This window comes from Musa acuminata, chromosome BXJ3-5 (assembly GCF_036884655.1).
Source record: "Musa acuminata AAA Group cultivar baxijiao chromosome BXJ3-5, Cavendish_Baxijiao_AAA, whole genome shotgun sequence".
NCBI lineage: Eukaryota > Viridiplantae > Streptophyta > Magnoliopsida > Zingiberales > Musaceae > Musa > Musa acuminata.
This window is the reverse complement of record NC_088353.1, coordinates 37,102,018-37,127,061: the sequence shown is the minus strand read 5'-3', so window position 1 is coordinate 37,127,061 and position 25,044 is coordinate 37,102,018. Positions and strand designations below refer to the sequence as shown.

Here is a 25,044-nt window from a genome sequence, read left to right as displayed (position 1 = left end):
ACTGTTCTTTGCACAATCACCTTCCTCAACCAAAAAAGGAAGTCAAATTAACGCCACAGATTTTGAATGTGACTCCTTCTGAGTTCATATATCTGGGAGTGCCTTGAGAACCTCATTCAACTAAGTTTGATTTATCGCATTAACAATGGATTGTTTCAGTTCACCGGTGCGTTTCCAAACATATTTGAAATATGAAATTTTGCTTGACAAATTTTGTTCATATCATGTTTGTCCTGAATGCTAAATCTAAAATACTTAATCTAAAATCATAAGATCGTCTTTGTATAAGTTGTGTTTAAGAATACATTTACATCTTTAATGTCCAGTTGGACAATGGAGTTTAAATGAATGTACAATTCTTGAATGCTTTGAGTGTTTAGTAAACAATAGATAAAAATTATATTTTAAATATACATTAATATAAGTATTATTTGATAAAATTATATTTCAAAAGTCCATTAAATATTTTATGATAGATTTACCCTTTTAATAATTTTAATATTTATACAAAAGTGTATACATATTTTTATTTAAATTAATGAGCAAATAAAATAAATAAATAAATAAATAAATGTACATATGTATGTAATGTTATAAAAAATTTTATATAGCCCAAATATATAATTAATAAATAAATAGCATCATATACATAAATATAAAATATTTTTTTAAAATAAATAAATAAAATATCGCTTTATAGAAAATATAAATCATATTGATTTCTCACTAAATCATTTTGACTATCTTGTAATTTTAGATAAGATCATAAAGTACTTTTAAAATTTAAAAACTTATATTAGCATCCAACAAATGCTGAGATATTAAAGCTACAAGTAACATCTTAGCATCTTTAATATAATATCTAAGTCAGATGTAATTTAAAAATAATTTATCAAATATTAATTTACGTATGAAATATTCATTGGACCCTTAATGCACAATTCAAATGTGTTCTCAAACACACCCATAATAAAAACTCTAACTTTAATTTTTTTATAAATTAAAAGTTTATTTATTTTAATTATAAATTCTTATTTATTTTAAAATTTTATTTTTATGAAATATTTTAATTTTTATAAATTTTATCTAGGCCATATAAATTTTTTGTAAAATTATAGGATTAAGATCCATTTTAGCCCTTATGAAATAACCTTTATATTTTCAAGTACATAGCATATAAACTCCTTTCATCAAGTCTGAGTTAACAAACTCAAACTTGACGATGAGAATCGTATACAGATAGCCTCTCCCGCATTAACGATGAGCTGAAGAGCTTTCAGATATTACTCACCACAATGTTGCTAGCCACCGCAAATAGCACACGCTCCGATCTTCACTAGTACCACCATAACTTGTAAAGATGGAGAACAAGTAGAAGGAGCGGTTAAGCTAGTACATGTAGCCCTCCCACACCTGCTCGTTCTCCCTGAATAGCTTGTTGAGTAACAAGAAGCAACGAAAGCCAAAACGATGAAGGCTATAACGACGAACAAAGACGGAGAGACAAAGGTGGAAGAGGTTGAAGATAAAAATGAGAGAGAACTAGACCACCACGTCGTAGGTATAACGGATGAGGACGTAGAAGAGGACAAAGTGGGAGGCACTACCTCTAAACTTTCATGATAAAAAACTATATATATATATATATATATATATATATATATATATTCAAAACTATATATATAAATATTTATTTTTATTTTATTTATTTATTTAAATAAAAAAAAATATAGTTAGTTTTGAATAAATATCTAATATTTTAGAATGATAAATTTATCATAAAATATTTAATAGACTTTTTAAAATAATCAAACACTCAAAGCATTTCAAACATCCTTTCGAACCCTTTTTCTCTGTGGATGTATATTTGAAATACAAATGTGTTTCCAAAGGCAGCTTTACTCCTCACATCGCATGGATGTTACATGACCTTCTTAATCATCAAAGGCCCTCCAAATACATTTTGGTAGAAGATGCACGACTCTGCAAAGAAAAATAAGGAACACATGAGCCTAATTGCGATTCAAGTCCCTGTTTCTTTCCAACTACCAAGTAATTGCTACCCACGCTGCTAGTATGGCAGATATGGAGGATGAAAGTTTGGGGGCAGCAACAGCATTTAATTCACCACCAGTATCCACCAAACCAGCTTTAAATGGATGAATCTACACAGGCAGCAAACCTCGAAAGGACAGATAACAATAAAAACAGTGATCATGTCCGCCACGTACCTGTGTTATCTGAATATTCTTCAGCATCACTGGATAACTCTCAGATCTCTTGAGGTAGAGGAAGATGGGAGCGTTGAGGAGATGCAATCTGCTTTACTTCCCTGACCACACCAGCAGCAAATCCAGTGGTCCTTTTGCCATGCATTTCCCAGCTCCAACCTGCCCAAAAACAAGATTTTGACATCCACATATCAGCCATGGAGATTACATTGTTTGGAGTTGGGAGATGGTGACATGCATTAAAGCTCACCGTTGTGTTAATGGTGTGTCATCGGGCTTCTTTAATGGGGGATCAGAGGCATTACTCAGTCAAACTACACATACAAATCCTTCCCAACTACTAAATCTTCCCTCCTCCTTTTAGCTGGTACCCTCCCCTTGATCCCTCCTCACTTTCCATAAGAGCAAGACCACAGCACGTGTAGCAACAACAAGCAGCTTCTTCTTGTTAGTATCACAGCATGAGAGGAGAGGAGAGGAGGAGCTCGGCGGGGCAGGTGATGGAGGATATGGAGGCCAACATGCCGTCGGGAAATGGAATAGTGGTGGGGGGGCTGAGTCCGCTCAGCGAGACGCTGTGGAGAGACAAGACCTGCACAGAGTTCATGGGGGACGTGTCGGCGAGGCTCACCTGGAAGGACCTGACGGTGACGGTGACGCTCGGCAAGGGAGAGACGCACAAGGTCTTGGAGGGCTTAACTGGGTACGCCGAGCCTGGCACGCTCACTGCACTCATGGGACCCTCCGGGTCCGGCAAGTCGACGCTCCTCGACGCGCTCGCGGGCCGCCTCGCCACCAACGCCTTCCTCTCGGGAGCAATCCTTATCAATGGCCGTAAGACGAAGCTTTCCTTTGGAGCTGCGGTGAGCCTATGGAACTTCGTTCATGTCTTGTAGTAATAAGATTCAAGCAGTCTCTCTGTCTCCTCTTTCTTCTGCTACAAATCCTGTGATTGCTTCGTCCGCCTCAGGCGTATGTGACACAAGATGATAACTTGATCGGCACGCTGACGGTGAGGGAGACGATATGGTACTCGGCACGCCTCCGGCTGCCGGACAAGATGCCGAGGGAGGAGAAGCGAGCGCTGGTGGAGAGCACGATTATGGAGATGGGCCTCCAGGACTGTGCAGACACGGTGATCGGAAACTGGCATCTGCGAGGAGTAAGTGGTGGCGAGAAGAGGAGAGTCAGCATTGCTCTTGAGATCCTGATGCGACCCAGATTGCTCTTCCTCGATGAGCCTACCAGTGGCCTTGATAGGTAGGGGCTTCAACAACACTTTTGTCTGCTTCAATGGTAGTAGGATCACAGATCTCATGTGTACCCATTCTGCAGTGCTTCGGCCTTCTTTGTGACGCAAACGCTACGAGGCCTGTCGAGGGACGGTCGGACTGTTATCGCCTCCATCCATCAGCCAAGCAGCGAGGTCTTCGAGCTATTCGACTCTCTGTATTTGCTATCAGGGGGCAGAACTGTTTACTTTGGGCAAGCTTCTGAGGCATGCCAGGTGAGCTAACAGGGAGCTCTTCTCGATCCTCTTGTTTTACCATCACTACCTGATTCAACTTTCTGCATGCTTGTAGTTCTTTGCACAAGCTGGGTTCCCTTGTCCATCTCTGAGAAACCCATCAGATCATTTCCTGAGGTGCGTAAACTCAGATTTTGACAAGGTGAAAGCTACCCTGAAGGGATCAGTCAAATTGCGTGTAAGTGTTCATCCTCTGCTGCTCCAACTGTTGGATTCACTGTCGTATATAGTAAGCTAAGCAAACTTCTCATATGGTGCTCAGTTTGAGAGAAGTGATGATCCCTTGGAGAGAACTACTACTGCCGAAGCAATGAGAAGGCTGATTGAGTTCTACAGTCGTTCCCAATACTCTTATGCAGCCAGGCAGAAAGTGGATGAGATCTCTCGAATTGTATGTCTCATACCTGGAAATTTCTTCTATCTTGACAATATTTCCGTTCCAACTTCTTCTACCTTGTGAGATGTTGCAGAAAGGCACAGTCTTGGATTCAGGGGGCAGCCAGGCAAGCTTCTTGATGCAGGCTTTGACTCTGACGAGGCGCTCATTTGTCAACATGTCGAGAGACTTTGGTTATTACTGGTTGAGGCTCCTGATTTATATTGTGGTCACCATCTGCATCGGAACTATTTACCTGAATGTCGGGACTGGATACAGTGCGATTCTGGTATTCTTCCCACCTTCTTGCTCATGGCAGATAACTTTGCCATCTGACTGGAACAGCTCCCTTGTCTGCTCCTGCGTGACCTACATCAAGAGAGTTAACAGTTAGCTGGAAGGATAGATAAATAGCTTAAGCTAATTTCCTAATTTTTCTCTCCTTAATTTTTTTCTTGGACAGGCAAGGGGAGCATGCGCTTCTTTCGTCTTTGGCTTCGTCACATTCATGTCTATTGGAGGATTCCCATCATTTGTGGAAGATATGAAGGTTCATTTGATCTCCCTCTTTTTTGGTTATACCAAAATGAAATCTTCATCTCAGGCTGTGATTCTACAACTTGCTGTATGTCATGCAGGTTTTCCAAAGAGAGCGGCTCAACGGACATTATGGCGTGTTAGCATTTGTTATCAGCAACACACTGTCTGCAATGCCTTTTCTGATCATGATATCCTTTGCCTCTGGAACCATATGCTATTTTATGGTGAAACTTCATCCAGGTTTCATGCATTACCTGTTCTTTGTGTTGTGCCTCTACGCCAGTGTGACTGTGGTTGAGAGCTTGATGATGGCCATAGCTAGTGTCGTCCCCAATTTTCTCATGGGAATCATAATAGGAGCTGGGATTCAGGTAAGCAACACCAACACATCTAAACCTTTTCTGATGATGATGCTTCATTTATAATCTCCGAAGAACTCCATGACTGTAGGAAGCACTTGGATAACCGCTGCAAGTTATTTTCACAAAGCCAAAAGACAAAAGCCTCATTGTTTGTTATCTAGAAAAGTTGCAGTAGGATTATAAACGCTATGGTGGTTCTATTTACATACATAAGCGAGTTAATTCAATCTTCAAGTCTATACAGATACTGTAGAATTGCATTAATAGTTAGATGAGCAGCATTCTGACAGTTCAAACATAGATAGATATGCTATTGAAATAAGATGATGCTGATAAGAATAGTGATATCTTTTCCTAAAATTATCGATGTAGAATCCATATGTATCATGTAATTTCATCATAATCGGAATCAAATTTAACAAATTCACATGTGCTAAAAACTGGAAACCTGTTTAACTTACATATCCCTGCATATTGAAGTGCCATTTGGGCTTACAGTAGGAAGATTTTGACATGATGCAATGAGATGAGAACCATACCTCACAGTTGCTCCATGGAACAGGGAATTTTTATGCTAGTGTCTGGCTATTTCAGACTCCCTAATGATATTCCAAAACCATTTTGGCGCTACCCAATGACATATATCAGCTTCGATTACTGGTCACTGCAGGTAAAGAAAAAGGTTAATCAATGGTATCCAAACCTACTTGAAGGGGCTTGAGCTGATTATGTTACTCGATTGTGTGCAACAGGGCCAGTATCAAAATGACTTGAAAGGTCTTCTATTTGACAATCAGACACCAGACCTTCCAAAGATCCCTGGAGAATATGTGCTCGAGAATGTCTTCCAGATCGACGTTAGTCGCTCAAAATGGTGGGATCTATCTGTCCTCTACAGCATGGTCATAATCTACCGGATCATCTTCTTCATTATGATCAAAATCAATGAGGATGTGACCCCATGGATTAGAGGATACATTGCTAGAAGAAGGATGCAGCAGAAGACAAGTTTTGAGTGGCAACATTCTTCAGCAGACCTCACTAACAGGACACCTTCCCTCAGAGGCTATGTGGTTGAAGCAGATTCTGGTTCCAGCAGCAACAATTAGGCCATCACAAAGCTTCGCTGTGGAGTATGTAGAATACTTAAAGTGATCATATATCATGATCTCTTCAACCAACAATGGTGTGGAATCATGTTACCTACATGTTCATGGCAATACATGAAGTTATATTTTTCATCAAATATATAATAAGCAATAAAAAACTGTACTAATAATTATATAATCAAAAGAACTGAAATTGGGATTTTAACTCAAACTTTAAGTTTCTGTTGGGAAACTCTAGTAGCTTCTCATAAAAAGATGGTCACACTGCTGAAAGGCAAGATCCAGGGATTAGTAAGAACACATGAAGGTGTTACTGGCAGCAGGTGATGCTCTCATCTCTTCTTAAGATGTCATAAAGGCTTCTTCTCCTTTGATGATATAGCTGTAGCTGGTTGTTTTTCTAGATATCAAGCTTTTCTTTCGTTATTCACTTGGAACGAATTGATCTCATGATAGTGCCAGCTTGAAAATTTTATGGCCATAGGATGAGTAAGGTTTTAGGATTAGTAGCTATTAAGAATATGCAACCTTAGAGGAAGAAAAGAAGATTAAAATTAGTATATTTCTCTGTTTTAGATGACAAAATTAGTAGCTTTCTTAAGATATATAATAAACAAAACTATTTAGATTTAACTATCAGAAATATTTTCAGATGGAAATATATACACATCTTGATCGAATCCTCAAAATGCGGCTGAAACAGAGAGAAGAGACAAAAAGAAACATACTTGGAAGACATCCTTTACGTCTCTCCTTTGCCTTCTCTCGGTTCTTTCCATGACATCTCTAAGAGCCCAAACTCATCCTCCTTCAAATGCGCCAAGAATTTGATCGGGCGAGGGTGGCCATCGGCAGTGATCTCCTTACCCTTCCGAGCCCCGAAGTACTGCTTAATCACCACCCCTTAGAGCCCGAACAGATCGAACTCGGGGAACATGGCGACATGGTAAAGCCTGAGGGGCACTGCAAGCCGAACTCCCTCCCCAACCATGGCCGCCGCGTCGGTAGCAACTCGCCGCTGTCCTCCTATGCGATCACAGCCTTAGGCAGCTCGTACATTAATGGGCTCAATCCTGAGGCGGCTCGCCCTTGTCATGTTTGGGTCAGCCACTTTGGTGGGCCGAACACTCCCAGATTTGGATTGCGTGTAAGATCATCTCGTATCTGAGTGTAAGATCATCTGTTACGTAACATGGCTCTTCAAGTTCTCCAGTGCTGATGGATTGATGATTTGTGAAGCTGTTCTTATGTTCTTAGCTTCAACACATGTCTCTATCAGTCTTCTCCTCGTAATGATTGAGATGAAATCTAAAAGACATAACGGCTGTTGAAGAGAGGTGGCTTTCATTGTTCTTACATAATTCACAGATAAACTTGTAAGGAAAGCCTGTAAAGTCCCTCACGAATCCCTCTCAGCAGTACAGGATTGTATTCACTAGTTCAATGTTAGACATATAAATCGTACTCGAATGATCATGTAAAAAAGAGAATATTCATATAATAGTCCACATTATAAATTAAAAAAAAAAAACTCAAACAACATATATTGAGTTTGACTCTAAATTAATAAATGTAAGTTTTTTTTATTTAATTGGTATCAATGCGACTCGCACTCATCGTCATCTCGCAAACAGTGAAAGAGAAAAAAAATATGTTGAATCATAATTTGATAAATTCTTAAAAATGAGGAATAGAGATAATTGAGCCACATGAATGTTTTTCTTAAATATTCAGCATGGTCTTTAAGAACAAAGCCTATGAAGTCCCTCATGAAGCCTATCAGCAGTAATATGGTTGTGTTCTCTTGTTCAATTTTAGCTTGCATGATGACATCTAAATCCTATTCAAGTAATTAAGCCTGTGCTTGCTGTTCTTTCCAAAGCATTCAACATGGTCTTCAGGGTCATCCATAATCTTTCTGTTTGATCTGCTTCCCTATTTCTGTTCTGCATTCATGATCTTAAGCTCCAGATAGGTAGCTAGGAAGCCATGCATCTCAAACCCATCTCCCTTCACAACCTGAAGCTAGTTTCAGTAGATTGAATGCTTTCTTCATCAGAACTTACTGGCCTCTTGAACTTGTTCTTGACATTCTTCTTTTCCTTTTATCTCATTTTCTATGACTCCTTTTTCATCCATCATCGATATCTTATCTGATGCTGTAGTAGCAGTCGGCAATAGCATGGAGCGTGACAAGCCACATGGTTCAGTAGCAAGCAGTACAGGCAGCAGTGGAGGAACAACAAGAACTAACCCTTGGTACTTCCTCTGACACTTCCACTCCACTGGCTGGATTGGACATTCATCTGCAGCTTCTTTTCAAGTTCCACCTCTGTTTCTTCATCACAGATGAACAGCTTTCCTACATGAAAAGATTTTAGAAAGCACACAATGCCATCCAAAGAGGGAACTTCTTGGGTGGACAGATTGAGGTTCGGGCCCAAACCACCACCAGCAGGTCACTGCTGCCTCTCACCAACCTATCATTAGCAACTTTTTGGAAGGCCACCAGTGGCAAGAACAACAACCTTAACACACCTGTCCTACAAGCCATAGGCCTAGGCCATGGATCATTCTGATTCCTCCTCACCTATGTCACATCACCATTTTTTTTTCCTCTCCTTTTGTAGGCATTGATCAATCATTTATGTCCAATCAATGGGCCCAGCGTCAGCTCACTCTGCCTTTGGTTTGTCTCAGGACCTTGAGTTCTTTGTGCTCTTGCTAACAACACCCATCTCATGATCATTTGTGAACAGAGTCACCACTGTCGACTACAGTTGTGTGATTGAAATGATTGGAGTTCAGAAGTGAAGACATGAATTGTGTGGATTTTGGACAGATTTGAAATGTAGTGGGGAAGATGATGAGGTAAAAGAAATGAATCCAGTCGCTCTACCTAATTCTAATGATAACAAGACAACTGAGGAGAAAAGAGAAGATGAACTCTGGATTAGGCAAATGGATCGTAAGAGGTAGCAGATGGTAAGAGTAGTAGTAATATCTGAAAACAGAGAAGTTAATTGTTGTGAGATGAAGTCTCTTTGTAATATAGATTTCCAAGCTTCATAAGGTAGCTCTTCTTTGCTCTCTGATTCTCTGATTAGTTCCCAAGAAGAGATGAAAACAGTAGCTGAAAAAGGTGGCAAAAGCCTAATTATTACACACACACATATGCCTCCAAAATAAGTGAACACTATCCTTTTAACAAAACTTTTTTTATTGATCAAAACAAATGATTTTTCTGATCAAAAAGCTAAATGAATAAACTGTATAATTATGTATGCACAGAGAAAGAATTAAAAGAAAAGAGTGTGGAAAATAAGGAAGAAAGAGTTGGAAGTGGTGATGAGGAAGCATCATAGTAGTCGCGCTAAGGGCGCTTCATTTGTCGGCCAGCGGACCATCGAAGCTCTCAAGCGTTGAAATCAGCCACTGTGGTTGCCGAGTCACCTCAATCAGTACTGCCAGGAAGACGCTGGCAGTCACTCCAAAGGATGATTATGGCCGACAGCGACCTCACTGTGGGCAAAGCTTGCGAGCGATCGGAGTGGGAACAGTTGCGGTTAGTGAAAACCACGGAGGCAAACAGTTGAAAGTACTCTCTCTTTGGATCGCAGCGCCTCAGCCTCGGCCCCCTCTTTTGTTTGCATCAGGATGGAACTTGGGATCATGATCATGCTCAACATGTAGTGTTCATGCAGCATAAATCTTGGAAAAGATCTGTGACCAATCCCATGTCCCACGCTACTGATATCCACAGCAGATTTCTGTTCTGCTTTGATGCAACCATTACAAGAAGTCAACATCTACCATTAAGAGATCAAAATGTTGAGTATAACAGTATAAACTGTATAACAATGAACAGGAAGCAACTGAAGAACTGAATTCCATAGGACCATGTTCCTGAGACCAGCAAAGCAGTAAGATCAAATAAGTTGTATTCAAAGAAAAGGAACTTGTCAGGTGTCTTTATATCGCTTGGCTTCAAGTTGCAGGGGCCAAACGAGAAAGCTAAGCTGGTCAATCTTCTCCCTGGTGATGCTGGGTTGTGGATTAATCTGGGCCTTTCTTCTGTTGGTTAATGAAGTGTCTTTTATTGTTCTGTGATGGTTCTTTTGGTTGTTTTTTGGTTTATGGACACTACCTTCTGCTGGTGATCATGTAACTCAACTTTTCTCCTTGTCTGTGTCTTTATCATATAGATAGCCGCAAGTTGGAACTGTTCACCTTTTACTGCAATGGTGGATTTCTTTTGGCCCCCTTTGAGCGCATTGAACCAGCTATCCATACTGATTGCTATGTCGTTTTCTTCTGTTCCATCCAAGCTGGTTGAAGGTGGAGAAGATGGTATTGGAGGGAGAGAGATATGAGCATCAACTTCAATAAGCTTCATCTCACAAGGTACATGCTGAATTCATCTACTTCAAAGAATATCTGTGTCACATCAAGTCAGAAATAGCTCATAATGTATATATAATTTCATTAAGATGTACTGCTAGTACAATTTCAAAACAGTCTACCTTCATTGGAGGACTGTTTAGTTCATAATTTTAACACATCAGATGGATTGATAACTAGATGCCTTACCAAAATAGAGGACATCATAATAAGTTGCACCAATTTGTTTGCACTAAGTGTTCCTCTTTACTTGGAGTTTTCTCCTTGCTAATTACTTAAAACAAGGTTGGCATTATGCTTCAGCCTGTCTGATAACTATCAGAAATCATTTCATATATTTGATTCTAAAAGGATGTTTGATCTGCACTCCATCTTTTGTACAATTAGATACATGTTGTTACCTTGATACCATTGACCATGGAGTTATCGTGACTTGGCTTGATTTCAAAGGTGCAAACTCATCGAGGGGCCTCATCGGGGGTCATGAGAGAAGATCGGAGCAGAAAGCGAATTCGATTTGCACGGTCTTGAGACATTGCTTGTTTACCGAAGATAGATTTAGTGTTATCCCCAGGTGCACCTTAGCCTCGTCGAGATCTACGCATAAGTGGTCAATGTCAGGGGATATTCTTGACTCAACCCCTTCGATGGTAAAATCAGTTAAGAGGTGGTAGTAATAGAGATGCATATCACTTTAAGCTTTGGGATTAGCTTTTATATTTGAGCAATTAATGGAGTATGGCTGGGCTGTTGGTTCAGGAGCCCCTCGTGTCATTCAGGAGCACATTTAATATTGACAACCAGTGAACACGTCTCTCTGAAAATAACATCAAGGAAGAATGATTATGAAAGTATCGTTTGTTAAGACAGAAGCATGTTTTGGATAAGCATGGGATGTCCCTTATGCCAAGCATTCTAAAAGAGGAAAAAAGATAATTGGACCACGTTGCTTAGATTTAATGCCCTATGCAGGTGGACGGCCCTCCCGAAATCATGGTTGATGAGAGTGATAGGTTGCTTGTGATAGGTGACCCAAACGAAAGGAAAAATTGAGAGGATGAGCCTTGCAGCTGGGGATTAATACACCCTGCGACTAGCTCGTGCGGCCTTCCTAGAGATCGAAGTGGGTAAGGATCGAAGGATCGTGCTCCTACTGACGACCGCAGGGGAGGAGTACGTCCCAAAAGATTGTATAATATCTCAAATTACTATAGAACATTTAGTTAAGCATGAGGTTTGAACCCTATTTTCATCCAAGAAAGAATCATTTAAAGACTAAGAAGGTGTAGAAACACCTTGGAACATCAACAACAGTTAGATCGTTGTTGGTTCTAATCCATTGACAAGTTCTTGAGGTGAATGACTCTCAGGATAAATCTTTCTTTTGGTCCAGAAACAGATCCAATCACACCCATATGGCCATATCTGAATTTGATACAAGTTGTCAGAAATAAATTGAGGATTCATATCCTATCTCCTTATTTATGGATCCGTATCCACGAAAATGGACCAGGATTGGATCGATCTTATCGGGTTATCAGGGACCATTGCCGATCCTAATGATGCCATTCATGTTGAGTCAGGATCCTCTACAGGAATCCAGTCCTCTGTAGGATGATGCTAGTTGCAGGGAGCTCTCTTCTGTGGGGACCCAAGGCATTGATCGGCAAAAGACCTCCTCTTTTCGATCCACCAACTCCCCTTGGTCTGGCTGCAAAATCGCTGCAAGCTCAAGTTGATGGTGCAGTAACTGTTGGAATAGTAACATTGAGTGCTCCTTTTGAGCTGATCGTGGAGTTCAATCCCCATTGCAGAGCAACATTCATGGTTTTAAGATGATGGCATCGACTTCAAACAGTAACAAAAATGATCTAACTGAGCAAGACAAGGAGGCACACTCACACGTTTGAACCGCTAACTCCCCTTGTTTTGGCTGTAAAATCACTACCAGAGAGCAATGGCAAGTCACTGTAACCTCAAGTCGATGGTGCAATAATTGTTGGAACAGTAGCAAAGACTGCTCCTCTTAAACTGATCATGATGTTCAATCTCCATTTCAGACCACCATTCATGGTTCAGAGATGATTCCATTGTCTTCAAATCATTCACAGCAACAAAAATGATCCAGCTGAACAAGTCAAGGAAATGTGTACCAACCACCAGCAGCCTGTGAACCCAAAGAGTGTCAAAGATATGAAACATGAAGAGGATGGAGGATGCTGAAGCTGTCTTGGTTGGTGACAGCGATACTTGCAGCGACGCATCCCACTCCTGCAGAATCTCCCAGCTCTCTCCGTACCTTCTCCCCTAGCATCCATCCATGTGCCCGCGCTCCCCCCCCCCCCTCTCCTGTCCCCAGCTTCCTCACTGACTGACGTAGAACACACTGTTGCAGAAAACAACTCCAAGTTGCAGAAAGGCTTCCTTTCCTCATCATCACTTGCATCGATTCGTTTAGCTCCCGGTTGAAGCACACTGTTCATGGCGATCGTTGTCACGATGAACGACAGAGTGTCCACTTTTTCTCCAGCAGTATGGATCTAAGGGATCAATCTCGCACCTGGTGTTGCTGAGCACTTGAGCTTGATGCGTGCATGTTGCATGGTGTTGTTACTCTGTTACCGTAAATGAAGCCTGCAATTCTCATGCAGTGAAGAAGAACAACAGTGAGTGAGCTCATCAATCCTCATCATTTCCAACAAAGGCAACAACACAACAACTATCACCACCATCGAGACTGTGCTGGAAGTGAGATTTACTCTGATGGTCCCTCACTGTGATTTGAAGCCAAAATCCTTGCTGGAGAGGTACGTTTCAATTGAATGGCAGGACCACAGAATGGTTAATCGGTTCATTGCATGAGAAACCCACACAGAATCGACGATGTTTTGACGATAATAACATCAAACAGGTGGCTGATGAACTGTGGGGTGATTTGAAGGGGCCTTTGAGGCAGATCATGTGGCTCCACTTTGAGATATATGATGGAACCCAGCAGAAACTACCATTCATCTGCAGCTCAGTGGGAATACCTCAGCCAACAAGAAGAGCATCCAAGTCTTCCTAGGTTTCCAACTATTTTTATACAGCTCTGTGCTCACAAAGTTCACCTCTGGCCTCTGTACTGCGCATATGTCGAGCTGCATGATCCATTCTTTGTACGATTAAGAGACAATTATGAGGCCTCTCCATCAACAGCTTTACCCCCTCCCCCCATATCACCTGAGGTGGTTCGGTTCATTGTCACACTGGCACAGTATGATGCACTGGTCCCATGCTTCAGAGAGATAATAATAATGCACTGGTCCACCCAAGAAATGCCCACCCAAAAAGCATGCATTACCAAGAAAAATCAACTTGGAAGAACAAGAGCGGATAAAAATGTGATTAATCCTTCCCCATCATGTGACTAAACAGAACAACATAATGGTGTGTCAGACATACTAAGGATCGATAGTTGGAATTCCTATTTGATAGATTTTGCAATCTAAAACATCTTCATCTTACCATGGTTTAAGGTTGGAAGACCTCATTCAATACATTTTAAGCTGTCAACCCATAGAAACTTTGATAGTTGATGGCAAAACATTGAAGTTGAATCGTGTCTTCACTAAAAATTTGCTCCAAATTTTACCTTTTCTTACTCAACTCTTTATAAACAAATGACCAAACAATAAAATTAATATGCATGATTAACATAAGTAAAATTAATATCCACCGCACACATACTCTCTCTCTCTCTCTCTCTCATGAGCACCTTCTCCATGGCCTGCCCTTCATCCAACAGCATGCTGCTCCCTCTTCTCTGCTCATCCTTCGAGTGCTGCTGCTGCAAAAGCGAACGGTGGAGGTGGGAGGCAAAGAAAACGATGTGCCCAGTAGTGGCTGGTCCCCGGTGGTTCTCTCTTCCCAACTCCAATCTGTCTTTCCTCTTTTATTATGCAGCATTGGCACCACATGAAGCACCCGTATCTGTGAGCGAGGAAACAAGAAAAGTTTGGTGTTTGATGCCAGAAACAGCTCAAACTTGTTGGTTTTTCTTAGAATGCAATCCAGTTGCATCCAAAACTCGTCTCAAGGAACTCGAGTCTTTGGGCAAATCCCACTGACATGGGTGAAGCCAATCGAGGCATAGAGGATGGATCCAAATGGTAGTGGTTCGGAGCCAATCTAGTCATAAGACTAGATTTTGATGCAGAGTGAAGAAAAATATTCATTGATAAGAAAAGTCTTCCATCCAGAAGACATACCTCAGTCTTTTATAATGGAAATTCAAGAAATTATAACAGGCTATGCTCCAAGTAGAAGGTCAGTGTGAAGCTATAACTATGCTTGAAGGGCAAAGGGCTGCTGTCAAGCAAGTTGGATTATCTACTAATATCCAGGAAGAATATGATTTAATGGCTGCCATTGAGACCACCCACTTGGCAGATGATTGATTGCATTAAAGACATATAAGTCCTTGCACTGACCTTTTGAGTCTTATCACTTTGTGGCCATACATTTATCTGCTGATTGGTTAGTAGTTCTTGTAGGACTTCCAAGTTCTTTTTTTTTTGGAAGGAAAACATGCATAAATCAGGTGATTTTTTGTACTCATGCTTTAAGTAAATAAGTTCTCCTCTTTTTAGCCTAAAACACAAAGAAGGCATTACTATCAAATTGTGGTAGTATCATGGCATAAAAAGGACACTTTCATGAATTACTGCTTTCGGTCTTGAGTTTAATCGATACTATTCTGATACGAATGAAGTCTCCACTTGTGGAGAGGAAGAAGGAAACAAGGAAGTGTTTATGTTATGCTTGCATGAGAAGAGATTTTACCTGTGCAGCTCTTGTTTTGCTCCTTCCATTTTACCCTTCACTTGTATCAACTAGCAGAGAAGTCTTCCATTAAATGCAAGGCAGTGAGAGCTGTAGCGCCCCCACCATTACATTCCCATCCCATCCTTGTGTTTTCCATTTGTTCGAAATCTCTTAATTTTTTTTTTATCAATATCTAGTATCATTTCATATTAATGATTGATTATTTATATATCATATTTTTAGTATTTCTCTCGCATGTGGTTTAAATAAATCTTTAATAAATCAGTGTTACTAAATGAGACATGTATAGTTTATATTGTGATAAGATCATTTAATCTCACGTTGATCGAGAAATATATAAATCAAAGACTCATAAGTTCCTTATGTCTTCCTCATCCTCAAAGGTGTTTTTTGAAACTCACATCCTCCGAAACGATAAAACCGTTATCCCTTATCAGATTCCTCCTAAAAGGACCTTGTTCCGAACTCAAAGCTAAGACAAAGACAAATAAATGATGATGAATTGTGATCATTTTACTGTTTTCATAAATAAGATAGAGAATTATCATAGTTTAATCATGAATTCTAATTATTTTCACTGTTAGCTCTTGCGTCTTTGTCTAAGCTTTTGCTACAAGCCTTTTGTTTGTACTCAAATAATATCCATCATATGACCTAAACTCAATATCACACCTTTTTCGACTTCAAAACATGCCAAGTAATCATCACAAATCTGTCAGCGTTTAGTCCTAAAACTGCTCCATGTAGTCGGAGACTCTGTGATATATGATTAAGATAGTTCGGCATCAGTAGTACTAACGCAATCCACGCCAAATCGATCGATGGTTGCTTTGTAGTTTTCAGATTAATAGTTTAGATGAAGAAAATGCCATTCCTTTGCACAGAGTTATCACTGTTAATCTCGCTTAGTATGCATTCAATATGAGGTTGTGCTGTCTCGGGGAATAGATGAGTGCAATAATGTGGGTGGAGAAGATGAGAAACAGAGGGGTGGCCCCCATTTCCTTTTATTTCTTTTTGTTTTTTATTTCATCTAGCGAAAATTAATAAAGAGAAATTAATTATTTCGTATACACAGTCGGAAAAGATCAGTATAATTAGTCTTGATGTGCTAAAAGTGTAAAAAGATATGAGAATATATAAAAAAAATAGAGATTGTAAATATTCTTCATCAATCAAAATCTGACATGTGGATCAATCGAGTTGGGACAAAAATACTCACCACTTCACCACCGATTCCTAATGAGAATATTATTCCTCATAACCTCTAATCATGATTAAGGCAACACTGATTCTTAGTAGGAATATATCTATTTTTCGCTATTGTAATGTAAATAAAGATGTCGATCTTACTGACGAAACCTCATCGGGTATCGAAAGAACTTGAGCGTCACAGAGGAATCGTCTCGAACTTCTTACACCAACGTCAACGGTCCAAGTTGAGACACTTTTGCAGCAGTAGATCGGATTAGATCAACTATTGTATCGATTTAACGTCCACAATCGATATTAGCAGTTTTCAAGTATATATACATATATATATATATATATATATATATGTATAATATAAGAAATATGTATTGAGAGGGTTAGAGAAATGATGCCGATCGAGAGTTTGTGGCATGTGAGACTGTTGAGCTACTAATCACTCTACAAACAAACAAACTACTACGACTCCAACCCCATTCCTCTCTCTCTCTCTCTCTCTCCTCTGACAACAAAAACAGCAACATCATATCGCCTCGATCCCCTCTCTCTCTCTTTCTCTCTCTAATTCAATCCTGAGCCCACCGCGTCGCCCGTTACCAGAGCCGCTTGCTTGTTCGCTCGCCGCCCTTTATAGCTCCTCCGAAGCGGAACCGCTTCCGCGTCGCTGCCGTATCGCGATCTGGAATGCCGGTATGGTGAGCTATCGCGCCGTGGAGGAGCAAGAGGAAGAAGAAGAAGACGAAGAAGAGTACTACGAGTCCTTGGATCGGATCCTATCCTCGTCCTGCTCCTCCACCTCCACCTCCGCCTCCGACGACGACCTCTCCCGCCGTCCCTCTCCGGTGCCCTCCCTCGACGTTTGGACCTCCGCGCCGGCCTCCGTCGCCGAGCGCCGCCTCCTCCTCCTTCAGCGCCTCGGACTCGCCGGCGACCCTTCCCTCGCCCACCTCGTCCGCCCCGGCTTCACACCACCGCCGGCCCCCTCCGATGCCCCTTCCACCTCCGCCGCCGGGATGGTCCGATCCAGATCCGACGGCTCCGTGGACCCCTGCTCTGTGAACAGGCCCAATCCTCCGCACCGCCCGTACCACCACCAGCATCAGAGATCGCTCAATCTGCCGGCATCCCGCAAGCCGCCTCTCTTCTCGAGATCTCGGCCCCTGTCCGCCGGGAATTTTGAGGTCTCCGACGGCGACGGCAGCAGCGTCGGCGGCGGAGACCGCCGGGAGGACGGCGACGACGGCGCGGCGTGCGACGACCCCAGGTGCTTGATCAGGAACCTCGACAACGGGAGGGAGTTCGTGGTGAAGGAATTCGGGGAGGATGGGATGTGGAACAAGTTGAGGGAGGTCGGGACTGGGCGACATCTCACGATGGACGAGTTTGAGATCTGCGTTGGTCGGTCGCCCATCGTTCAAGAACTGATGAGGCGGCAGAACGTTGAGGAGGCTGGGCAGCGTGGCGGTGGCCGAACCGATGGGTTTTCCAAGGGAGGGACGCGATCGAAGAGGAAAGGAAGCTGGCTCAGGAGCATCAGGAATGTGGCAGGGTCTGCAATTGCTGGAGGGCATCACCAGGACCGTCGGAGTAGCGACGAAAAGGATACATCCTCCGAGAAGGGAGGGAGAAGGTCGAGCTCTGCTACCGATGATAGCCAGGACGGTTCGCATGGTCTGGACCTTCGGGTCAAGGTCTGGCAGTATGGAAAGTCCCACAAGGAGCTCACTGGTCTGTACATGAGTCAAGCGATTCAGGCACATAATGGTTCCATCTGGAGCATCAAGTTTAGCTTGGATGGGCGGTACCTGGCTAGTGCCGGAGAGGACTGTGTCATCCATGTATGGGAAGTTTCCGAGATCCATACAAAGGGGGATTTGATGAAAGTAGCTGAGGAGAATGTGAACTTTAAACCATTTGCTCTGGCTATCAATAATTGTCCACTGGATCCAAGATCGGTGTTGTCCAGTGTTGAAGGGAGCCATTGGGATAAGAAGAGAAGAGCAAAAATCCCTGTTGGTAGGAAGTCTGTTAGCTCAGACACTGTTATGATGCCAGAGCATGTGCTAGTTTTATCAGAAAAGCCTGTATGTTCTTTCAGAGGGCATGTTGACGATGTCCTTGATCTCTCTTGGTCAAAATCACAGGTAAATCTTGTTAGCTATAATTATTCATACTTTATGAATCGATTTTCAGTTAAAAGTTAGATGCATCGATTGATTTTCAGTTTTTAAAAGTGATGGCATGCTAGAGCAAAAGTTGCATTCTTATATCTCAGCAATGAGGAACTTGAATAGTGATAGAACATATGAAGAATCAGACCGTCCTTAGATATGAAATGGAACTGAACATTATCAGTAAACACGAACAAAATTAATTCTGACAATTGGTTTGTTGGCAAAAGAAACAATATTTGGACCTTCAGAAGTTTATATTTGATGGAATGGGGACATGAAAGTTGATGAAATTTCTGGAAAACAATGAAAAGTTAGATGGAATACATATATCCCTGAAGTTTTTGCAGAAAATTAGGATATTTATAGCATGTAAGATTATCCAGGACAGAATTCTAAACATCAAAGCAGCAAATAGTCGAGAGCAATAAAACCAACAAATTTCATTGATTCGTTGGGAACCAATGTGCTTTGTTTCTTTTAGCTACATAATTGTGCTAGATTTCTTCAATAGAAACTATTTTCAACCAAATGAACTAAGATTTAACATTCTGGTGTATATTTCTGTATGTTAGAGATTGGATGTTTGGAATTTACATGAAAAAGGAACTACCACAATATGGTCGGCTGGTTTTGTAGCATGCAATCAGTGGCAGAAGGTTATGGCCTTTTGAGTTTTATGCTGAGCCAATCATGCTCTTTCAAGACCTGCCTAAAGTCTTCCATATGTTTATACTTGGAATATTATGCTGTTATTTTCTTAATTTAATAGATGCTGGTATAGCACTATTCACTTGTTATCTTTTATTTTCTGGAACGGTGGTGGTTATGTTCACTTGCTATCTAATGTCCCATTTGGTTCAGATCTTTACCTGAGGGATGAACTGATGAACTGATGTGTTTTCTATTTTTGCTACAACGAATCATTGTGGCTGTTTTATGTTGCACCAAAAAATTCACAGGAGATTGTTCTTTCTGGGAAATTCTTTTTATGATCCTTGTTTTAATTTTATAGAAGTTTACTTCTCATTTTTGGATTATTTTTAATAGAAGCGAAAAGAAAACTCCATTTTCTGTGTCTTCTTATCAGAGAACACAGTTTTTTTTAGCAATTTAGATGTTCTTCCTTTTATTTTCAATTCACCTAAACAAACATGTATGAGTTTATCTTAGCCACTGGCCTTTTTTCCTTCTTCCATCTCTTTTACCTTTTCATTCAGTTATCCAATTCTTCATCACTTTCGTTTCTCTCCTACTTCATCTTTTTATGTTGTCTCCCAGTTCTCCTTTCCTTCCTGCTTAAAGCTCTGATAACACTTCTTTATATTGATGGCCTATGATCTGCTTCCACAGGCCTTTAACTTGATTTCAGGTTGGAAGATACTCAAGAATCAAGATGTAGTTATAATTAAGAGCATTCACACTTCCTGTAATGTTGCGAACTAGGTCAAAGACGATACTACACAGCAAACTGAACACTTCTATATAGGAACAGTTCAAAAGTTTTTTGATTGGTGATTGAAAACGATTATGAAGATCTACTACCTTTGAGTATTACTTTCTTGCAGCTCGTAGTAGTATGCTACTGGCTCAGAAGCTACTCTTGATAAACAAAAAAATAATTCCTTTTAGTTCTTGAATCATATGGAAACTTTTGCTGGCTAAATTATTCTCCTAACTGGCACAACTAGAACTATGTTGACTTTATAGTCTATCCAGAAGTTATCACTGAATTCTTGCAGACCCTACATAATTTTATATGTTGATTAGGCACATGTTTATGTTAAATGGATACAATTTAGAAGGTCATTCATTAATTTGTTTGCTTTACAGTATCTTCTTTCATCTTCGATGGACAAAACTGTTCGATTGTGGCACATGTCTAGCAATTCCTGTTTAAAAACATTCACACATAGTGACTATGGTAAGTATGAATTATTTTCCAACTTGTTTTTGGTTTCCTTTTTTTGGGTATGCTTGTTCCTGTTCTAGCTAATGTCTTAATGATTCCTCTTAAATTTGTGTTGATGCAGTGACTTGCATCCAGTTCAATCCTATTGATGATAGATACTTCATCAGTGGGTCCCTAGATGAGAAGGTCCGCATCTGGAGTATTCCAGACCGTCAAATTGTTGATTGGAATGATTTGCATGAGATGGTCACTGCTGCTTGCTATACTCCCGATGGACAGGTTTCATACTCGACACTAAATTGTGTAACTTGTTTTGAGTGTGGATCAGTTAAATCTCTTAATTTTGTAATTTTTTTTAATTCATTGAAGGGTGCTCTAGTTGGTTCACACAAGGGAAGTTGCCACTTGTATGATACATCTGGTATGGTGCACCCGGCATTAAGTTATCTAAGTTTCCCCTAAATGTTGTATATAATCTTGCTGATGGTCTTACAATATAAATGTCTCCTTAGACAATAAGCTTCTCCAAAAAGGTCATATTGATTTACAAAACAAGAAAAAGAAGTCCAGACACAAGAAAATTACTGGATTCCAGGTATTTTTATAAACAATCTGTCTTTTGCATTTGCAAGATATTGAGCTTCTCCATCTTTTAAGCACCATTTAAAAGATGTCAAATTTCACTGACCAGCTGTATTAACAGTTTGCTCCAGGGAGTTCATCAAAGGTTCTAGTTACATCTGCAGATTCACGAGTCCGTGTAATTGTTGATGATGAACTAGTCCACAAATTTAAAGGTAGAGATTTCCACTTTAGAAACTTAATAGAAGCATATGCTATCATAAAATAGTATTCTCTTATAGATTTTGGGGAGTGGATCATTTGTGTAGGAACATTATTGCTCTCTAGGTTTTCACCATCTTGCTTGCTTCTTAAAGCATAAGATGTTAAATTAACTAGTTTATACATTCTTGATCCCTTGTCCTTCGGGTGCATCAAAGCACACACTATTTTCATCTGTTTTCTTCTGTTATAGACAGGCATTATTCAGAGATACAATCAGTAGCAACCAAATTTAGGTTTTTTTTTAATTTTTGTAATTTGTGAATAATTGCATACCTGTTGAAATTTGTTGATTATAAGCATCAATTGTAGTAACATTATAGATCACACTGGCATTTGCTGCATTGATGAAAGATAAAGACAGCAGATACATATCAAATTCTAAAAGGAAAAGATTTTATGCAAAGAAAAGTCTACTTAATTAACTCCAATTTGACCTAGACAATATCTTGTATGCACATGGGACTTATGTGCTTGAAATTCAACAATCAAATTCAATGAGTGCACATTTTCAAGTTGGGCTACTAGGTTAAGTGACTCATTACAAATGATATTAACACATTTCCCATGGTATCATCATGTTAGTACATATGCTGAGATGGGGTTTTCTCTTGCAACCATCATGATATTTGTCTGATTAGTCCTATGTTTGACTTCTGAAGTCTGCTTGTGAAACTTGGAGATTTGAGTAGACAAGCTTACAATAATTCCAGTTGTCTCATAGTGATGGACTTTTGGGTAAGGCTTCAGTGGCCTGTTAGTAGTAGCTTAGCTGGAGCCAGTTGGACCATATTTATTGACCATTCTTAGGGTTGTCCTGTATCATACATAATATATGGACTGGGAGTATGGTGTATACATAGTATTCTATAAAAAAGTGGAGTTTAATAAAAAAAGTTAAACGATGAATTTGGATATCTTATAATTTTGGACCATTTTGTTAAGATCCTCACAAGTTATTAGATTAATAAGTTACTCAGATCAGTACCATTATGTAGCGAAAATTAGGAATACATTTATCGCTTGATGCTGGCTTAGGTTAGGGTAAGAACGGGGAGCTATAAGGCTTTCAGGGTTAATTCTACCCCTTTAGGCAATCTATTATGATTTGCTGAACAAGCGAGGGTCAGGTAATAGAAGCATCGTTTCATCCAAGTTAGTCTGAATTAAAAGGCAGCAGCTGCAACTTAATTGGCACCTTTCTCATCTCCCTATTAATCATCCTTCAAAGCATGTTTAAGATCCTTGCTGATTGTGATGACTTGATATGTCCTATTAGCATCATGCCTATTTGTTACAAAAAACAAGAGAGATTAACTTTAAGTAAGATGAAATTTTCATACAATACTAACTTTAAGCCTTTTGCTTTTGCATGACAAATATGAACAAGCACTGGATTTATGATGTTAAAATTTTATAAATAATACTAAAACATGATTTTTTGGAAAATCTATGATTTTTGGAAAATCTACTGTAAAGGAGCTTGAGCCATTGGCTTGAAAAATATTTTGCATTCTTGGGTTGTGCAAATTGAATTTATCTTAGTTATGTCCATTAACATATCTAATAGTTCAGTTTAATCCATTAAACTTCTCATTTTAGCAGGAGCCAATAGTTGCAACTCCCGTTCAGGGCATAGTATCTTTGTAAATATGATTTAAGATGTTTGTGCATTTTAATATTTTATACTTGTTCCTTTTTCATTTAGCAAGAGGAGATAGAGAGAAGCCTCGTTTAAGGCGTAGCCTCTCGCCCTCTCCCATCTCCTTTATTCAATGAACCTTGAATTGTTTGACCTCACCAGTCACCAAGGATAATAAGAATGTCCCTATGAACTTGAACACTAGAGAAATATGCTGGAATTGGTTGGGAAAATTCTGCCATCTCCTTTGTTCTCTCTTTTTATCTCTGCTTATGAATTATATAATTCTGCAAGAATGGAAAGGATCCATACTCTCCTTCGATAATGTTGAATCCAGAATTCAATAGAAGGATCGGATCCCTAACACTAGCACAAACTTGTCATCTGAATTGCTTAAATTTAGTTGTTGCATGCATATGATTTCTTGCTTCCTGTTCATTCAAAATTGCATGACTGACAAATCTTGTCACATCATGTCAGATTTGTGTGTCTGCCTTTTTTTTTTTCCTTTTTCTAATACATCTTGTGCCATATATTAGTAGTCAACCAAGTTTTAGTCAAAATGGCCTATAGTTATCTCAATATTTTCTGGCAGTACTACCTAACCTTCTGATATTGTACAACAATAATCAGTTGTTTGTTCTTCAGGTTATTATTTGAGACTGATGCATCTCTTTCTCTCTAGGGTTTCGCAATACAAGCAGCCAAATCTCAGCCTACTGGACTACCAATGGCAAATATGTTATCTGTGCCAGTGAGGACTCTCATGTATACGTATGGAGATATGATGAAGATTCACGGCCTAGTCGAAGCAAACCTGCTGCGACTGTCACACAATCTTATGAGCATTTCCACTGCCAAGGTGTGACAATGGCTGTTCCTTGGCCAAGCTCTGGAATGGGACTAATGGTGAGAACCGACTCCAATAAACAGACTGAGCTCAATGGAGAATCTCTGGCCAATTCGCCACTGCTGGTCGAGGTCAACGGACTCCATCTTTCACCTTCTCCTGGTTCTCAGAACATTGGTTGCCAACAGAACAGCACTTCCAGTCCAAACTCCATTCACTTCAATGACAGGGTTTCAGCAACTTGGCCCGAAGAACTCATGACCAATAAGCAGAGCCCTCGAAGTAACAGTGACCTTTTCAACGGGTGCATGCCGGTGCAAAGTACATCGGCCTGGGGATTGGTGATAGTAACTGCAAGTCGATGCGGTGAAATCAGAACTTTTCAGAACTTTGGGTTTCAGTTTCAAACCTAATTTCTCGTCCATGGAAGATGGCAGAAGCTATCAAATGTTAGCAGGCTTGCGATCATCGTTACAATCACTTCCCAGGTTGATGCTGCTTTAGTTTTGTGTACAGTTTGACGGATATGTGGTGGGAGTTGTAAGATCTACAGGGACTCCATTTCGTTCTCCCCCAGTCCATTTGCGTGGTTAATTTGCAAGAAAACCAGGCCAGCAACACATGGTTCTCAGCATTGCCAGAATGCTGCTCAAATGTACAATAAAATGGAAGCCAAAGATGGTGATGCAGGGGGCTGGTTGGTCGTAATTGGTATTTTTCTCTACTTTTTTTTTTTGGTTGGATCATTTCAATTATGTTCTTAATAGAGGGTACGGTGTTGTAGTGTACCCGTCTCCCCCCCATTGTTTTATTCTGCTATATCTTGACGTAAGAAGAGAGATTAAATTTAAATGCTGCAAGAGAGTCATACATGGTTTCTGCAATTACTTATAGGAATCCCTTTTACTAGAACTTTACTGCCAGAAACATAGAATTAAAGAAAATCTTCAAGAACATTGATAATTATGTATCCTTATTGATTGTGGACTCACATGGATTGAATGAGTCATGTGCCCTACTAGAGCTTCAAGTTGATGTCACGG

General features: G+C 40.1%; 2 protein-coding genes and 2 long non-coding RNA genes across 4 annotated transcripts; 2 read left to right on the top strand and 2 right to left on the bottom strand.

Annotated features, from left to right (window-relative positions):
- Window positions 1-1,819: 1,819 nt before the first annotated feature.
- Window positions 1,820-2,619, bottom strand: LOC135638874 (uncharacterized). Its single transcript, XR_010496777.1, has 3 exons — window positions 2,482-2,619; window positions 2,068-2,390; window positions 1,820-1,983 (listed from the first exon to the last, which is right to left on the bottom strand). It is a non-coding gene; the product is annotated as an uncharacterized LOC135638874 (long non-coding RNA).
- Window positions 2,551-6,283, top strand: LOC103985729 (ABC transporter G family member 11). Its single transcript, XM_009403532.3, has 10 exons — window positions 2,551-3,094; window positions 3,202-3,491; window positions 3,567-3,738; window positions 3,815-3,937; window positions 4,022-4,150; window positions 4,230-4,424; window positions 4,599-4,685; window positions 4,774-5,046; window positions 5,600-5,707; window positions 5,790-6,283. Exons 1-10 carry the CDS (start codon window positions 2,693-2,695, stop codon window positions 6,144-6,146), a joined length of 2,136 nt encoding a protein of 711 aa, XP_009401807.1. The 5' UTR covers window positions 2,551-2,692; the 3' UTR covers window positions 6,147-6,283.
- LOC135638873 (uncharacterized) lies at window positions 6,004-7,309 on the bottom strand. Its single transcript, XR_010496776.1, has 2 exons — window positions 6,875-7,309; window positions 6,004-6,240 (listed from the first exon to the last, which is right to left on the bottom strand). It is a non-coding gene; the product is annotated as an uncharacterized LOC135638873 (long non-coding RNA).
- A 9,748-nt stretch (window positions 7,310-17,057) lies between these two features.
- Window positions 17,058-24,913, top strand: LOC135639050 (uncharacterized). Its single transcript, XM_065152768.1, has 7 exons — window positions 17,058-18,727; window positions 20,588-20,678; window positions 20,788-20,945; window positions 21,036-21,087; window positions 21,179-21,261; window positions 21,370-21,463; window positions 23,837-24,913. The coding sequence occupies exons 1-7, from the start codon at window positions 17,276-17,278 to the stop codon at window positions 24,412-24,414; spliced, it is 2,508 nt and encodes an 835-aa protein (XP_065008840.1). The 5' UTR covers window positions 17,058-17,275; the 3' UTR covers window positions 24,415-24,913.
- The last annotated feature ends 131 nt before the right edge of the window (window positions 24,914-25,044 follow it).

Excerpts from the sequence above, each read along its gene's own strand:
- LOC103985729 (XM_009403532.3), top strand. The coding sequence starts at position 2,693 with ATGAGAGGAGAGGAGAGGAGGAGCTCGGCGGGGCAGGTGATGGAGGAT. Across the intron at positions 5,047-5,599 it reads TAATAGGAGCTGGGATTCAG|GGAATTTTTATGCTAGTGTC; the intron begins GTAAGCAACACC and ends TCCATGGAACAG. Across the intron at positions 5,708-5,789 it reads TCGATTACTGGTCACTGCAG|GGCCAGTATCAAAATGACTT; the intron begins GTAAAGAAAAAG and ends TGTGTGCAACAG.
- LOC135639050 (XM_065152768.1), top strand. The coding sequence starts at position 17,276 with ATGGTGAGCTATCGCGCCGTGGAGGAGCAAGAGGAAGAAGAAGAAGAC. Across the intron at positions 20,946-21,035 it reads GCTATACTCCCGATGGACAG|GGTGCTCTAGTTGGTTCACA; the intron begins GTTTCATACTCG and ends AATTCATTGAAG. Across the intron at positions 21,088-21,178 it reads CCACTTGTATGATACATCTG|ACAATAAGCTTCTCCAAAAA; the intron begins GTATGGTGCACC and ends ATGTCTCCTTAG.